The following is a 17,664-nucleotide window of genomic DNA, read 5'->3' on the forward strand; positions in this document are numbered from 1 at the left end:
CATCAGTTCTTCCCGACTGATGACAAGAATTCTTTTACTTCCGCAACATCGCTGGCGAGCTTTTAGCACGTTTGGAAGTTTCACACGGGTAACTTCCGCAATAGAAAATGTTTGTAGGGAGCGAGTTGAAAAAACAAAAACATGTAAATATCGTTTACGAAGCGAATACAAACACATAAAACTCTAATTAAAATTGTGCTCGCGTGTTCAAAAATAAAACTCGCGATTTTGAATTTTAAAACGAGCGATATAAAGATTATAAAGAAAAAAATCCATTTGAAATATATGAAGAGGATCCAGAAGATTATAGCTCTGAAGATGCTGATTATGAAGAAGATATTTAACATTCTGAAGATATTCTAGAAGAAGCTGCAAATGATGAAGAATATTTCAAAATATCTGAAGATTGTACAACAGAAGTGGAAACTGTACAAAAGGAAAAGCGTAGAAAAGATGATACATCATTACACAAGAAGTAAAGAAATTTAATTTCCTTATCGACAAGCTGTTGGCGCGTAAATGTATCTTATGCTTGGTACACGGCCAGATTTGGCATACTCTGTTGGATGTTTTTCAAGAACATTGGAAAATCCAACATTTGTTTTTCCAATCAGATTTATTGCAGGAACTATTGATTTTGCTATAGTATACAAGAAAAATGAGAAATATAAACTAGAATGCTACAGTGATCCAGATTTTGGTGTATGTTCAAAAACTGGAAGATCTACATCAGGAGTAGTTATTAAATATGCTGAAGGAGCAATCTCCAGTGAGATAAACGCTGCAGTTCGTTTATCTCAAAACCCAGAATTCCACTGCAAAACAAAACATATTTCAATTAAGCACTTCTTTGTACGAGAAAAGGTAGCTGAACGTAAACTAGACGTCCAACAAATTTTAACTTCAAATCAACTAGCTGACATCATGACCAAACTTCTCAGCCAATACGTTTAAAACTTCTTTGTTCATTACTAGGTTTGGAAAGTGTCAAGTCTAAAAAACAAGGGAAAGGGTTGATAATAATTATTTGTTATATTATAGTTAACACTTCTTAATACTGTTTATGTTTATATAGTTTGTTTTGATCATAATTTTTTGTTCATATTTGTTTACGAACTAAACGCATTCTTTGTACTTATATTTTACTGGAGTATTTTCGTTTAGTTTATTTATATTTTTGGAAATGAACTGTTGTAAAAGTACATAAACATAAAGAAATTTGTAGGCTCAGTATTAACTGACATTAATATTAAAAGTTTAGTTTGTTGGGGATAAAGACTGCGGTAAGTCGCTTAATATATTTATAAGTTTTTCTTTGAAATAATTTAGTATTTGGAACATTGTGGATCTTTCTTGGGTGTTTGTTAAATTCGCTATCCTCTAGTAAGTGTTCCACCACTTAAGTTACATATGCCTACCGGAATTCCATCTTAAAGAATTTTAAACGGTTTTTCTACGATCAATAAAGGGTTCCTGCTTAGATTTATTAAAATTCATGGTTAGAGAACGAATAGTCGGTATTCACTTTCCAATCCCTAATAAGATCGTCATTTTGGTTAGTAATAACTGCATCCCTATCTTTATTCCTAAACATTGGCATATTGCCCCTGTTACAGATAATTACATTCCGTAAAGTAATGTCGGCACTGTTTCATTGACAGTGATGAGCGTTTGCACATGGAAAAGGTTAATAATTAAAATTAGAATTTCGATGCAAAATTTAGCTGCTAATACATATGTAAAATTTTCATTTTCTATTATAAAACATCAACTTTATCAATAATTTTTCAATCTAAACTATTTTCCACATATATAAATGAAAATTAATATTGAGTTTATTTTTTTAACTTCATTCTTGTGCCCGACCGAACGTTTGGGTACGGGTTCGGTCAATGTTCGGTGTTCGGCGAAATTTTGACCGAACGCCGAACTTTTTATAAAATGTTTATTTATCATATTTTTACATCATAAAAAAAATTTTAAAAATTCTGAAAATTTGTTTACAGAAATTATCATACATCCTGGCTGTACAAAAAAATTTCCGATATACGTAGTTACAAAACGCGTTTTAACTGTTCGTTTTTTCGGTTGATTTGAAAAACTGTTAACCAGCAAGTGATTAAAAAGCTAAGAAAAGCGAAACATTTAATTTAATTGTCTAGTTTCGATTATAAATCTCAATCATTTGTATCATCGAAATTTTCTGCATCCTTTTCTCAAGCGATCTGGACATGGCTGTCATTCAGTCAGTCAGTTAGTCAGTCTGTCGGTCTCTTGAAAGAACGATAGGACCTAAATTATTGTTGCAGTTTGATTGGTATTCAAAATGGACAAAATCGGTTTACATTTGGTCATGGACTCCATATAAGGTTCGCCTTAGAAAATGACTAACGTTCATAACAGGCTTAAAAATACTAGTATTTTAGTGAAATATACTTATACTATTTTTTTATGATCTTATAAATCGGCAAATTTGAAATTTGCGAATCGTGTTAAGATTTGTAAGTATATTATCTTTATATTATATATATTTTTTATTTTTTTAAAAAACTGTAGTTTTATTGATTCGATAAAATTTATTTATATTTCGATACTTATTTAAAACGAAATTTTAATTACTTTGGAATACATTATAATCATGTTTATGATAAATACAAAATATCATGATGAAATATTTTGACGGTATTTAATCATTAATATAAGATAATTAAGATAATATGTTTAGACTACTAACTTTAACCACAACCATGTTTTTTGCTCTTATAGAGAATTATATCATTGTCTATAAATCGTTTAGGTTAGGTAGGCAGGTCGTCCTCGCGATGTCATCACTGGGGACACACTTGGGTCCAGTATTTTGATCCCTTTGTGATACCTGAAACTAGAGAAAACGGTCGGCGTATTAGTACACTTCAACCTAATCACTCTGGTTTCCACCGAACCAGTTTGTCGCACGAATATAGGAATCTATCTTCCGGATATTAACCTCCGATAGATCCGCTAAGTCATGCAGAAAGTAGCTGCCTAGCAGACCCATTCTGTGATCAGCTAGGGCAGGACAATGACAGAGGAAGTGAGTTATACTCTCTTCTTCCTCTTCATCCTGGCAGCTCCTGCAGAAGTCGTTACTGGGTAGGTTCAGTCTTCTTGCATGGAGTCCGAAAGGCCAGTGGCCAGTTACCACTGCCGTTAAGTTCCGTAGATTAACTCTCGGAATGTAGAAAAGGGCTTGGGATCTTTGTGGGTCGTAAGATGGCCACATAATCCTTGCCTGTCTGCAGGTGGCTTCAGTCGACCATCTGCATTGCGCAAGCTCATATAGTTTTTCACGTATCGAGCGTTTGCAGGTTGAAAGCGGTATACCGACAAAAGGGTCGGTATGCTCTTTTGCAAGCGAGGAGCCTAGCTTGGCAAGAGAGTCCGCGATGGTATTACCAGGAATTTGCTGATGTCCTGGAATCCAATACAGTCCTATAGTGGAATGTTTCGCCATCTCGTTAAGGGATGCCCGGCATTTTAGGACTAAGTTTGACGTCGTGTAGACACCACTTAGAACCTTAAGGGCTGCCTGGCTGTCGGTATAAATTCGAATATTTGCACCGTATATTCGATAAAACCTGAGCCAGTTTGCAGCCCGTTTAATGGCTGATAGTTCAGCCTGAAGGACGCTACATTGGTCAGGAAGCTTGAATGATACTTCCGTTCCCGAATGTGCTATGTAAAAGCCACCGCCTATACCATGGTTTGATTTTGAGCCATCAGTGAAAACCTTATACGATCCGTCATGGAGGATTGTTTCCATCACATTTGGATCGTGTCGGATATTCACCGAAAAGCTTCTATCAAAAGACGGTTTGGCGATGCAATAGTCGATATTGTCAGGAATCTCTCCTAGACAATCGAGAATGGTGGAGTGACCTGACTGAATCATATGCCACATACCAATTGTATTGAGTCTAATAGCCGCGTTGAGGGCAACCTCTTGGGCCATTAGATCAATAGGTAACCTTCCCATCATGACAAAGAGAGCCTTTGATGGGGTGGTGCGGAGGGCCCCCGTTATCAATAGAGCTGATGTACGAAGGATTCCCTCAAAACGTTTGCGGTGTGAGTCCTTTTGTACAGACTTCCACCATACAAGTGCACCGTACAATAGTATGGGCTTGACTACCATGTCAAAGAGCCATTTGGTGTTCTTGGGGTTTATGCCCCATGATTTGCCAATTGCTCTCTTACACGAGTATAAGGCCGCAGCCGCTTTTGATACTCTAGATTGAGTGTTCAAAATCCATGATAGTTTTGAATCTAGGATTACTCCCAGATATTTAGCACTATCCGATAACTTCAATTCTATCCCATTCAGTTGTGGGAGAGTGAAGGTGGGTATCTTGTACTTCTAAGTGAAGAGGACAAGTTCCGTTTTCGATGGATTTACACCAAGGCCACTGACGTTGCTCCACGTACTGAGTGTCTTGAGTGCAATCTCCATCCTTTGCGATAAAGTATCCAGCTATTTGCCAGATACTACTACAGACACATCGTCTGCATATGCTATTACCTTAAATCCCATAGATCTGAGATCCATAAGAAGTGGGTTCAACGCTAGGTTCCATAGAAGTGGAGATAGAACTCCACCTTGTGGGGTACCGCGATTTGCCACTTTTGTGACATTTGCTGCTCCCATTTCAGAGATAATGATTCGTTGAGTCAGTAATCTCTTGATGAAAGCTGTTATTGGTTGGTTTATACCCAGGCCAGTCAGGGCCGTTGTTATCGACCCAGGGTGAACATTGTTAAAAGCCCCCTCAATGTCCAAGAAGGCAACAAGTGTATATTCCCCTTGCGCTATTGTCTTTTCAATGTGCCAAACTAGCGAGTGTAGTGCAGTCTCAACAGATTTTCCCTTCATGTAGGCATGTTGAGATGCTGATAGGTGGTCAGGTTTGATATGCATTCTGAGATGCAGATCAATTATCCTTTCCAAAGTTTTGAGAAGAAAGGAGGATAGACTAATTGGTCTAAAATCCTTTGGCTTCGTGTGAGTGGTCTTTCCTCCTTTCGGTATGAAGACCACTGTGCACTTGGTCCAGGGTTCGGGTATATAAGACCATTTTAAACAGGCATCATATATCCGCGTTAGCCAAGGCATAAGATGGACAGCATTGTATTGCAAATCCGCAGGTATTATACCGTCAGGACCCGGTGATTTGTAGGGGTCGAAGCTGTTTATCGCCCCGTTGATCTTATCTTCATTTATGGATATTCCTGTATCAGCTGGGAGATTTGTAAACTGCATGTCAGTACCGTTTTCCGGAGATTGACAGCCTGGAAAGTGAGTGGCCATTAAAACTTCTAAGGTTTCTTGGCTGCTAGTCGTCCAACTGCCACAGGGTTTCTGAATGAAACTTGGGACAGGAGGAGTAGATGATAAGATTTTGCGCAGATGACTGGTCTCAGAAGAACCATCCACGCCGCTACAGAAGGTTTTCCAAGATTTGCGCTTTGCATTTCTTACCAGGTTTTTGAAGCGATTAACCGAGGTCTTGTAAGAAATCCAGTTTCCTGTTTTCTTTGCCTCGTTAAACAGTCCGCGCGTCTATTTTCGTGATTTCGCAATGTCCGCAGACCACCATGGGGGTCTGCATCTGCCTTTGTGCATATTCTGTTTGCACGACAGTGAAGTCGCGTGTTTGAAAGCTTGATTTATGGTTTCAACCGCGTTTTCTATGTTCGATAGGTTTTCGATGATCGGTACATCCTGGAGTGAACGCGAGATTAGCCTCATTTGCATTTCCCAATCTGTTCGTCTCCTGTTTATAAAGGGCTTTGGGGCCACTTTGTCAACTACGATTTCAAAATCGATGTACTGATGGTCAGAGAAAGAGCAGTCACTTGAGACTCTCCATCCCCTTATCCTATCATGATGCATAGAACTAACCAGCGTAATGTCAAGAACTTCCCTTCTGTTTGAAACAATAAAGGTCGGTTCGGATCCTGAATTTAAGATATCAGGATTATTGCTTAGAATGAAGTTAAAGATTGACTCACCTCTAGCGTTTATGTCCGAGCTTCCCCAGACAGTGTGATGGGCATTGGCATCAGCCCCCATGATGATCGGCATGCTTTTTGAGTTTGCCATCTCTATGGATCTGCAGACCAGGTTGTTCGGTGGCTGGTCGCTGTGGTCGTGAGCCATGTACGCCGAGATAACCAATATAGCACCTACACTGGTCTCCCATATGGCTGCTACGGTGTCTTCATCACTGAAATCAGAAAGAATGAAGATGTTGAGACTGCTTTTGGCCACTATACAGGATCGAATCTTACCAGATCCTTTTGCGTACAATAGCTTAAAGCTTTTCATGCCTAGTCCACGAAGGAAGATCGACTCGAAGCCGTAGTAGACCTTAAAAACCAAAAATAAAAATATTAAGATATATACATTTCAGAAAAATTGTCTGTTATTAGAAATTTATCACTCTCTGGAATTCGGAATTAGTTGATAATTGACCCATTTGCTAATTAAAGACCCTTTTTAAAACATCTTCCGGATGTTCATATTTTGGTTTTAAATATAAATTTATTACATTTTAATCATAAATGCGTTTTTTATTTAAGAAAAAAGTTCGTGTTCACCGAACTTTGAAAACCGACCAAAGTTCGGGTTCGACCGAACTTTCAAATTTACCGAAGTTCGGGTTCGGTACCGAACGAAATTTTGATTTCGGTCGGACTCTAATTATTTCTTAAGTTTTATTTTTAACGAAATCATTTTTAATAAGTTTGTATTTATTATTATTTTTGATTTTTATTTAATATTTTTAATATTAAAAATAAAATTGAATAATAATTTTCATTGAACATTGAAAAACTTAAATTCGAAAAATAATCATTATTATATTAACAAGAAATAAAACTTAAAATATAATTAATATTTTGTGAGAAATATAAATAAAAATAGAAAATAATGATTAAAATTAAGTTTATTAAATAAAAATTAATAAATAATAATAAAATTCGAGAAATTCATCTTCTGCAAATTTTTTATTTTAAATTAATTATTATTTTCAGTCCCTGAAATTTTTAATTAAAAAAACATTATTTACTATTTAAAATATTTAAACAGTCAAAAATTCACCAGAATTCTTCTTCAAAATCAATAGTTCCAAAAGAAGTTTCCTATGTGGACCGGCACTTAAAAGCTAGGCCGGCATTCAGCTGATTTATACCGCCGCTCAAATTTTCAGTGTCAGTCATCGCTACAGCCGTCATTAATTTTAGTCGACACAGCTCTATTCTAAGTACTCAGTACTGAAAAGATTACTATTATTGTGAAAACTTATTGAATGTGAAAAATCATTTAGTAAAAAAAGAATATATAAAATAAATATTTACAAAGTGATTATTGGTTAAAATATGAGACAGTAATGAACTGCCATCAAATATTAAGTGGGGCCTGCAATGCAGGGGATCGATGTTTTGCAATTGGTTCAGTTGAAGGAATTCCATTCACTGTAAGAATATGAAAGTTATTTGTTTAACGTTTTATGCAATATGTAAATTAGATAAATTAATATGTATTATTATATTTAATTGTTTTTCAATTACTCGTAAATATATTTTGAGGCGTAAAAATAATACATAAAAATACGTACATGTGTACTATATATGAAATTATTTGTGCAATATTTTTTGCTCATTCCAAGTGTTTTTGTTTAAATACTCACCTGTAAAAATGTATCTTTACAGTCGAAAATCATAAAAAAGTAATGCTATTGACAACGTACATACATATGTATATAAAACAACAAAGTCATATGTATATAATAAATTAATTGAAAATTTGTCGCTTAATAGATTATTATGAAATTATATTTCTTTTCTGGTTTTTGTATTGATTATCTTAATACATCAGAATGTACATATGGGGATACATACCTATATATATGTACAATGTATTTAATTTTTTCTGCACACAAGAGAAGAAATTAAATAATATTTTTTATGTACATTTTAAAAATGTCATGTTTGTAATAAAACTTTACTTTAGTAATAAACAAATCATTTTTATTTTAATTTATTTAATTCTATCATGACCTTATCAACAGAGGAAGAAAAACAAACGTTTCAAACAAACCAAAATAGATAAATTGACATTTTAACATATTTAATTTTTTGTATTTTACACCACTTAAAATAATCTTGTTTTATCCGAGACATTCTATAAATTTACATTTTATCGATTTTCCAATCTATTCTATATGAATGTTAGAGTGCACCAAGTTTATATGAACAAAAAATGTATCCCACATGCTCTCCACCCCTCTGGAATTGTTATATGGTTTGTAAAACTATGTCATGCTAAAAAATTAGGCTGATAGAATAATGTTAACAGGTGCCGCAACGGCTCTGAAATTTCCAAGTGCACTTACAAGGGGAAAATCGATTTTTTTTACTTTTTCTAAAATTTGGCCATTTAGTAATAAATTTTGAGCTTTATTGTAAAAGATGCGCAAAGATGCACAAAATAGGCATTTCAGAATGATATAAAACACTAAAATTCCTTGAAAACTTTTAAAGTTATTGCAAATTCTTCAGGCCATTAACGTGTTTCACAGCACATAAATTCGAAATGTGACAAATAAATTACTTATTTTTGAGATATTTTGCAACATCGTTTTTTATTACAGTTACAGTTACAGATTTCCATAAAAGCAATTTACTTTGCTAGTCTTGCCAATTTCTCTATCAGATTCATAAACAATTAATAGCTTTTTTGCAAATATTATTTTTGTAAAATAATGCATAAATGCACAAATGATTCAGGTTCTGAATCACCACTCATAAGGACAGTGAGGTGACATCATTAGCCCAGATGATCATGGTTTACAATGGTTTGTATATAGGCTTAAACTACAAGTTTGTCAAACTCCATTTAAAAATTTTTTTGACAACCATACGTTCACGTTTAATTTCGTCTCACTCGGATTACATCGCATAACTGTTCCTAAGTTATTCGTCAGTGTGAGGTTATGTGTGTAATTGGTGAAGATTATACAAAATTCAGTGCTTCAATTCTTTATTTTTCTCGAAACGAAAGAAAAAATAAAATACCTAGTCTTTCAACTTTTAACAACATTTTAAATTATACGCATTAAAAATTAACAAGAAATATTAAAATTCCTCGTATTCGTCCTGATTAATACAATAGATTTTTCGACAATTTTTCTCTGGTGAAGGCCATATAAACTCAATTTATACTGCTGGAAATCATTAAAACTGTTAAACCTTTTTCTGAACTATAAAATACTGAACTAAATACAAGTTTGTTTATTACGCAATAACTGTACGCTGTGAATAAAATGACATTTTCATATCAAAAATCAATTAATTCCTTGTTTCTCTACTTATGTATATTTATTCTTTAAAATCTAGACATGAATTAAAATGACTTTTCATCATATTTATGAGTTTCATCATCATAAACGTGCAGAGTGTATCCTCCTTACAGACTGTTAAAGTCAATTTTTTATAATTTCGTTCAATAGTTTTTATGCTACTTTTACAATCTGAAATCTAGCCATTTTAATTAATGACACAAAAAAATATTTGGTAAAAAATTAAAAAAAATATATAAAAATGAAGAATACCTTGAAATAACAGTAAACCACAATGCTTTTTACACAGTTATTTTGCATTGTTTTAGTAAAAATCTTCTTTTCAGAAAAAGTTTAAAAGTTTCCAATGTTTTGTCATTATCTGAATGTAATTAATTATGTTTTTGGTTTTTTGTTAATTTTGGTAAATAAAAATTAATAATTATTATTAATAATATATCAATAATAATTTAAGAATTTCAACCATTTCTGAAATATTTGAAAAAGTTTCAATAGTTTTGTCGACCACTGTATATACTGTAGCAATGTATATCCAGTGCGCGTTGCTACTCTAAAAGCAATATAAATAAAAAATCTACTTAATAATGTTAAAGTTTCTAACTGTAATAGCTTTCCAGGTATACAATTTGTTATAATCCGCAAATTTTTCCGAACGTTAATAAAGATTTTAATGTAATGGATGATTAGTTGTTTTCAATATACATATTTGTAAGAATTAAAATTTCCTTTCGTATTTAGAGAAACCGACAGTAATAATTTCTTTGAAATTTTCATAGATTACAATAAAATTTCGTATAAATTGCTATCGTGAATTGCAAAGTATGTTCCCTTCGAATTGGAGTTACCCGATACATTGTAAGTTTTATCTAAAAGATTTATTCAACATTACAGAATAAATAAGACAGCTTTTTCTTATATACTGAATGTCCTAAACGAATCATTGTCGTCAGTAAAAAAATGCTGTTCCAACAATCGTAAAACTTAGTACTTGTTTAATGTATTTCGCAGAAGGAGGATGTCAAAAAGGAGTTGGAAGAAATCATGAAATTGGAATAGCACAGACAAATTTCAGCGAGATTTTATCAGAAGTTTTGACCATTTTAGAGCAATATAATTACGACCAGTTGATTACTTATCCATTGCTAGGATTTTTACATTAAATTTAAAATAATTGGTCTCGTGGGATGCATTGATGGAACCCACGTCAATATTGTGGCACCAAACGAAAATAAGCATTTATATTATAATCACAAAGGAAACTACAGCATAAATTTCACCTTTGTATGTTTGTATTGCGGCAGTTGAAAGCTTTTCTTCCAAGTCCATGTCGGATCTTCATTAATGACTTCTGGACCACCTCCCGTTTCTCGTTGGCATTTTAAATTAGAGGCAGCTTTTGAGCGCACATACTTTTTTTGATTTGTCCATATCTTTTTCATTCGGAAAAATTTTTAAATTTTCCCACTGTATTTAAATCAATTGTTAGCGAATCCCAAAATTGCACCATTTTACTGCATCTATTATTTTGCAATCTGTCAATTATGACACCACTTTGTGATTTGTTCACTGTTCTTGTCCTAAAACACATTTCATTAAATTTATATTTAATGAGAGAAACGAATGAGTTCGTTTGGTCTTTTCCCTGTCGAAAATAAAGTGAAAAATTAAAAGTGAAAAACGAAAAAATTCCAGGAAAAAATTTCGAGATATCAAAACTATGGAAAATGAAAACTTTCTAGGGAATAACTATTCAACTTAATTAACGTTCAAAAAAAGTGAAAAGCGAATTGAAACAAAATATATACATATTAAAAACCACATGATAACATTTGGGTGCTAAATTGGCGGACTAGCAAAAAGTGGCTATGAATTACATACAAAAATTTGCTAGAGTAAGGTTAGGTTATTAAGGATTATACACCGTAGAAAACGATGTATGTCCACTCAGAGACCATAAGGTAAGGTAAGGTAAGGTAAGAAGGGCAGCCACTCAATAAACATGAGTGGCTCACTTGGGTCCACCTAGTTGCGGTCCCGTTGTGTTACCCTAGTGGTCGTAGGAGTTCAATTAATTTTCACTCTCTACTTCCAGTTTTAAACCAACCAGTTTGATTTACAAAGTTTAGGATATTCTTTAGACATATCCCAGATAGCTCATCCAGACAAGATAAAGCAGAAAGGCCGAAACATTGTTCTCTGCTTCCATTGAATGATGGGCAGTTACAGAGGAGGTGAGGTATTGTTTCCTCTTCCTCCTCATTGTTACAACTTCTACAGTAGTCGTTATATTCGACACCCATTCTTCTGGCGTGATTGCCAATAGTACAGTGTCCCGTTATGACTGATACCAGCACTCTTATCTGTTCCGTGCGAAAGCTTAATAAGCTTGACCTGGGAGCATCGTATAGAGGCCAAATTGACCTCGAATTGAGACAGGTGGTTTTACTGAACCATCTGATTTGAGCCATCTCATATAGTTCAGTCTGAACCAGTAGCTTACAGTTAGTAAGAGAGATACCAGTAAATGCGTCGATTTCATCCTCCCCTCTCATCGCACCATTCCTGGCAAGTTCGTCAGCTATACAGTTTCCCTGACAATTACTATGTACACCATGAGGGTTTGGATTTTCCTCTCTTGATGGAGGGTTTACAGGCAGTTGTTGTCGCCATACGGAAAGCATCCGTTAGGGTGTGAACTGCTGCGTTAATATCCTCAGTACTTTCTAGAGTAGGGAGAGAAATAAGAGACGAGGAAAGCAGGTTATGTTGAACTTCCCAATTCGTCTTCCTTCTATTAAGAATACTATTCATATTCCCTTTTATATTGCCAATCATAAAGTCTATATATCGATGGTCTGACAAAGAACAGTCGTTAGATACGGTCCAATGCGTGATACATTCGCGGTGCTTAGCACTCACGAGCGTCAGAGACCATAAGGTCCATTGTAATTCCCTTTAATAAAGTTGAGATTCAGAAAACAGAGATTCCAAAACACTACCACAACACTATTCGAGTTAGAATCCTCAAATTTTACACGTAGAACATTGACATCCATATGAACACTTGAGTCGGGAATTGGTAGGCATGATTTATGAATTAAATACAAAAATTCGTATTAATAGGTAACTATGTGTTAGATCTAGAATCTAAATTTGGCCTGGCACCTCTCATATGGATTAAATACAAAAATTCGTATATTTGGGTCGCTAATAGATAATTAAAATTTCTCATATATTACAAAGAATAACAAGAACAGATTATAGGACTTGTAACTCTTGTAACACAAAACTGTTTGTAATTTCTTTCACATAACTTTATTGCATTTAACAACCCGAAATATTGTTATTTTTTAATTTTTTTTTTGGCAATTAATTTTTGTATGTTGAAATAATTTTTTTTTATAAATTTTGGTATTGAGAGTGTGTGCCAAATTATAGCAAATATCTATGTTGAATTGTAATTTTTATATGATGGGAAAATTTTTATATTTTGTGTAGGAAAATTTTATTGGATTATTTTAAAAAAACAAGTAACACATTTATTAAAAACAATTATGATAATCATTTTTCATTACTTTTTTTCTGGATATTTTTGTTATTTGAGTTCTCATTTAAGGTGTACTTAAATAGGTGCAAAAATTACGTCATAAAAGTAAGTATGCAGAACATTTCCATATTATTTCGTTAATGATATTAACAAAATTTATGAAAATTTTATGTTTGAATAAAATTACTTTATAATAAAATATTTTTTACACAATAACTTGAAAAAAATCCACTTTTAGATCCTAAATCTTGAAATTTGGGCCGAGTGTAAGGGAAGATTAGAATCATAAAACTTGTTTTAATTAATCGACACTAGTACTAAACATTATTAATTTTGCATTGAACGCTATAATTTTTTAAAAGTGACAATGGATTGCAATTATAGTAAAGAAATAAATATTATAGAAATTGAAATATCGTCTTCTGATGCATCATAATGAACAAACAATGGATATTATTGAATACCTAACCAAAACTCCGGGGGTTTAAGTAGCAAAATTACCTTAAGTAATTGGAAGTTATTGTGTAAAATATTTTTTATACAGTAATTATAATCAAACAGATCAAATTTTCCTAAATTTTGTTAATATCATGAAAACAAATACATATACATATATTAAAATGATTTGTATACTTGCTTATGTGACGTAAATTTTGCACTTATTTAACTTCAGCTTAAATGAGAACTGATTTATCCAAAAAAAAGTTGTGAATAAGACTTATTATAATTGATTTTAACAAATAAATGTATTACTTTTTTTTGAAAAACTAATAAGAATTTTAAATAAAACCAATTGTCAGTATTTCTGTATACTTATTTTTGTGATAACCTGTATGTTGTATTCTGAAGATTAAATTTTCTAAATGAATATTTACTTAATTTTAGGCATATGCAGCTGGTTGCAACATTGTAATATTAGCAAGCACTTTTGAACGTGTACAGATAATACCTGGTGCTCGTCATGGATATGTGAAAATTTCAGCACTAGATTGTAGCACTGACACTGGAAAAATTGCAGCTGCTTACGAAAACAAGGTTTATATATTTGAACCTACTCCAGTATTACAAACAGATAAACACTATACACACTTCTTGGATTACAGGTATGTTTTTTAATTATTGTGTATTAAGTACAAGGGCAATTTCGTGTCAAAAAATAATGTCTTCTGATTTGGATGAAGGTTATTAATTTTCAGTCATATAGGAGTTTTTTCAAACGGGTGTAACTTTTCATCTATTGGTGCTAGCAAAAATTACAACGGAGTTCGAATAACTACTTCTTTATTGCTTTCCAAAATCTTTTTTTATTTTTTTTTCTCACAAGAAAGTCAATACAATTTCCTTTATAGTTGAAAAGTTATACTCATCAAAATTTAAAAAGAACCTTTTGAAAAACGAAAAAGTACCAAAAAGTTCTCTTTTATGGGTTTTCACGTAGGTGAAGGGTTTACAGTATTTTTCGCATATAGTCACAACATTAGCACAAACATATTTTATACCCTAATCACTAAAGTGGTGTGGCTTGTTATTAAATAGTAAATTAAAGTTGATGGAAAAATACATTTTCTATAGCTTTGAAGTATTGCCTACATTTCTGCTTTGAATTTTTTTTTTTTAAATGCGACATAAAAAAATAGTTTTGGCCAAAGAAAATGGTCGTCTGAACCATAGTGCAGTGTACAAAACTTGATAATGTTGTGAATTTTTTTATTTTTATAAAAATCAATTTTGTTTGGAATATGACAATTATAAGAATGCCGTTATTTATGAACCAACTCAAAAAATTGATTTTTGCAAAAATAGTATTCTTAAAATGGAACAGAATGACAAAATTGTTTTCTAAGTACTCATAATTTTACAAAATCTATACCACTCTGAAGGCGTGTGTAGGTTCACATTATGGCAGAGCTATGCCAAGGTTCACATAAAACTTGTTTGTGTAGAATTGTTTCGCTATACCTATAGTTTGTTGGGCTTTTTTATAGAAACTGCCGACAAATGTGGACCGATTTTATTAAGAGAGTTGTAGAAAAATAATTTGTGTAAATTTTGATAACTAAAAATTTTAAACAAATTTTATTTTGAGGAGCAAATTTTTCGATTAATAGATTTCAGTATAAAATTGGTAGTTTAAAATCGATAACAAAATAATAGATTTTTTTACATCAATAAGTCCTATATGTTTCAAATTATATTGATTTGATTTGGTGGGGGTACATTAAGTCCACAAAATAAAATTTCAAATTAAAAGTGCAATTGTAACTTCTAGACCAATTTTGAGTAAAAAGATGCTGTGCTAACAAGTCGGAATTCTGAGATGAATGATTAAATACGAACTAAATAAGAATTATCTGCTAATTTATGCAAAAGTTCTAGTTCTAAACAAAAGTTCTAGTAATATCTATAGTCGTACGTCGTAATTAGATTTTCTAGATAAAGCTGAAAACTATTTTTTATTTTATCTTCTTAAATTCTTAATTTTAGCCAGTTCTTCTGCGAATGTGGATCATTGCCTTTACATAAGGTAAGCCGCCCTAAAGTTATGGATGCAATGCTAACATTCGCCACATGGTTTTAATTTGTCAAAAATACCCCATAAAGTCTCTTAACTCATATTTCGAAAGAAATCTTCAAATCTATGTATAAAATGAGAAAAGCTTTTCAACATATGAACTGTTTATCAAAAAGTCCTATGTGGATTTTTTTTTGAATTGCGCTAAAGCGCTTTAAAAATTCGGTAATTTTTCAAAATACGTATTTAATATAGTAGTTAACGTATCTGCGAAGAGCCATATTTTTCTAAAGTATCTCCAAATATATAAATAACAGCTAAATTAAAGTGTTTTTTTTGTTATTCTGAAAACTTTGTTAAAATCCACATAGAACTTATATTCTAAACAGGGAGGAGATATTGTTATTTGCAGAAATATAATGTATCTTTGACGACATAATTTTTTTGTAGTAGATGTATTATTTCTAATAATAATATTATGAGAATTGAAAAATCAACAAATACAAATATTACTAATATAAAAAATACAATCAATATACAAAGTATTATACATAACATAACAATTTAATTCAACACTTTCCCTTGTTTTGTGATGTTGGAGATTTCTAAACCGATTTGATTACAAAGCATCTTCAATCTTGTAGGTTGTAAGGGTTTTGTCATCAAATCCGCTAATTGAGAAATTTGTTGAATTTCAAGTTCTCTTTCACTGACTTTTTCACGAACAAAGAAGTGCTTCAAACTAATATGTTTTGTTCGTCTATGATATTGTGGATTTTGGGCCAATCGTACAGCAGCAGAATTATCAACGTAAAGTAAAGGAATGTCATTCAAACCAATTAAATCTGCATGTAAGCGCCTTATCCAAATAACTTCTTTTGTTGCTTCTGAGGCTGCTACTATTTCGGCTTCCGTTGTGGATGTAGCAACCATAGTTTGCATTTGGCTTAACCATGAAATAACTCCTCCGCAAATTTCACAATAACACCTGTTGTGAACCTTTCCGTACTTTACTGTTCCAGATATGTAGCGAAGAACTCTTTTGACACGGATAACATCATCATTGGAAGGATTTTCTAACGTTCTAGACAGGAACCCAACACTATAGGCTAAATCAGGTATTGTTCCCAACATTAAATACATGATGGCTCCTACGGCTTGTCTATATGGAAATTGAGAACCCTTCATGTTTTCTTTCCCTGGTTCGAAACTTTCACCTTTTAACATTGGCGAGGAAACCGATCTGCTTTCTGAAAATCTGAATCTTTCTAAGACCTTCTTTGCGTACGCCTCTTGGTTAATAAAAATGCAATTATCATTTCTTTTTATTTCCAATCCTAGAAAATAGCTTGCATCTTTGGTAGTTATTTTGAATTCTCTTCTTAATTCTGTTAAAAATACTTCCAACTCTTTGGGATCTGTAGCAGCTACTAGGCCATCATCTACATATAGGGCAAGTATTAACTTCTTACCATTTTTATCTCTCATATATAAACATGGATCCGCTTCACTAGCCTTAAAACCAAGCTCTAATAAATACTTCCCAAATCTTCGGTTCCAGCATCGTGGGGCTTGCTTCAATCCATATAAACTTATTTTAAGTTTGCATACCTTCTTAGTACCATCATCAAAACCTTCGGGCTGCTTCATATAAATAATTTCCTCAAGATGACCATAAAGAAACGCTGTTGAAACATCAAATTGAGATATATGCATGTTTTGACTAGCAGCTACACTTAGAATAGCTCTAAGTGTTCCCAATTTGGCTACAGCGCTAAATGTTTCATTGTAATCTACACCTTTACGCTGTTTAAAGCCTTTTATTACCAATCTTGCTTTATATTTGTTTATAATTCCATCAGGATTAGTTTTCACTTTAAATACCCACATTGATGGCAGAGCTTTGGAATCTTTTGGGAGATCAGCCATTTCCCACGTTTGGTTTTCCTTTAACGAATTCATTTCGGAATTCATGGCTTTCATCCATTCTTTCTTTTCTGCGCTATAAATTGCATCGCCAAATGTAACCGGAGTTTCAATTTGACTTACGAAATCTTGGGACGCCATAACGTAATCATCAAATCTTGAATTATGTAAAAAGGTGCGATCTCTAAGTCGTTTGCTCATCGGTTCCTCATCGTCATTAGTAAATGATCTCTTACGCTTATTTACATCGAAACCTTGGAAATCACTTACATCTGAGTCTG

The 17,664-nt window shown here is 32.8% G+C and overlaps 2 protein-coding genes and 1 long non-coding RNA gene across 4 annotated transcripts in view; 1 reads left to right on the forward strand and 2 right to left on the reverse strand.

The window, feature by feature from the left end:
- Positions 1-937: 937 nt before the first annotated feature.
- On the reverse strand, positions 938-6,368 carry LOC124418767. The gene is made up of 6 exons (XM_046946118.1): positions 6,049-6,368; positions 5,717-5,994; positions 5,082-5,395; positions 3,830-4,268; positions 3,085-3,493; positions 938-993 (listed from the first exon to the last, which is right to left on the reverse strand). The coding sequence occupies exons 1-6, from the start codon at positions 6,362-6,364 to the stop codon at positions 938-940; spliced, it is 1,812 nt and encodes a 603-aa protein (XP_046802074.1). The 5' UTR covers positions 6,365-6,368.
- Positions 6,369-7,029: 661 nt separating this feature from the next.
- LOC124419062 lies at positions 7,030-7,522 on the reverse strand. 2 transcript variants are annotated; one of them, XR_006940369.1, is made up of 3 exons: positions 7,396-7,522; positions 7,139-7,311; positions 7,030-7,074 (listed from the first exon to the last, which is right to left on the reverse strand). It is a non-coding gene; the product is annotated as an uncharacterized LOC124419062 (long non-coding RNA). The 2 variants fall into 2 exon arrangements; XR_006940368.1 differs by having other exon boundaries at positions 7,139-7,323; positions 7,396-7,490.
- LOC111685486 (dmX-like protein 2) overlaps positions 7,281-17,664 on the forward strand; it is a 90,402-nt gene continuing 80,018 nt past the window's right edge. Inside the window, exons 1-2 of the mRNA XM_046947299.1 lie at positions 7,281-7,514; positions 13,831-14,048. Of these exons, the coding sequence (XP_046803255.1) occupies positions 7,428-7,514; positions 13,831-14,048 (305 nt within the window). The 5' untranslated portion in view covers positions 7,281-7,427. The remainder of the gene's footprint in view (positions 7,515-13,830; positions 14,049-17,664) is intronic.

Source organism: Lucilia cuprina, chromosome 3 (assembly GCF_022045245.1).
Source record: "Lucilia cuprina isolate Lc7/37 chromosome 3, ASM2204524v1, whole genome shotgun sequence".
Taxonomy (NCBI): domain Eukaryota; kingdom Metazoa; phylum Arthropoda; class Insecta; order Diptera; family Calliphoridae; genus Lucilia; species Lucilia cuprina.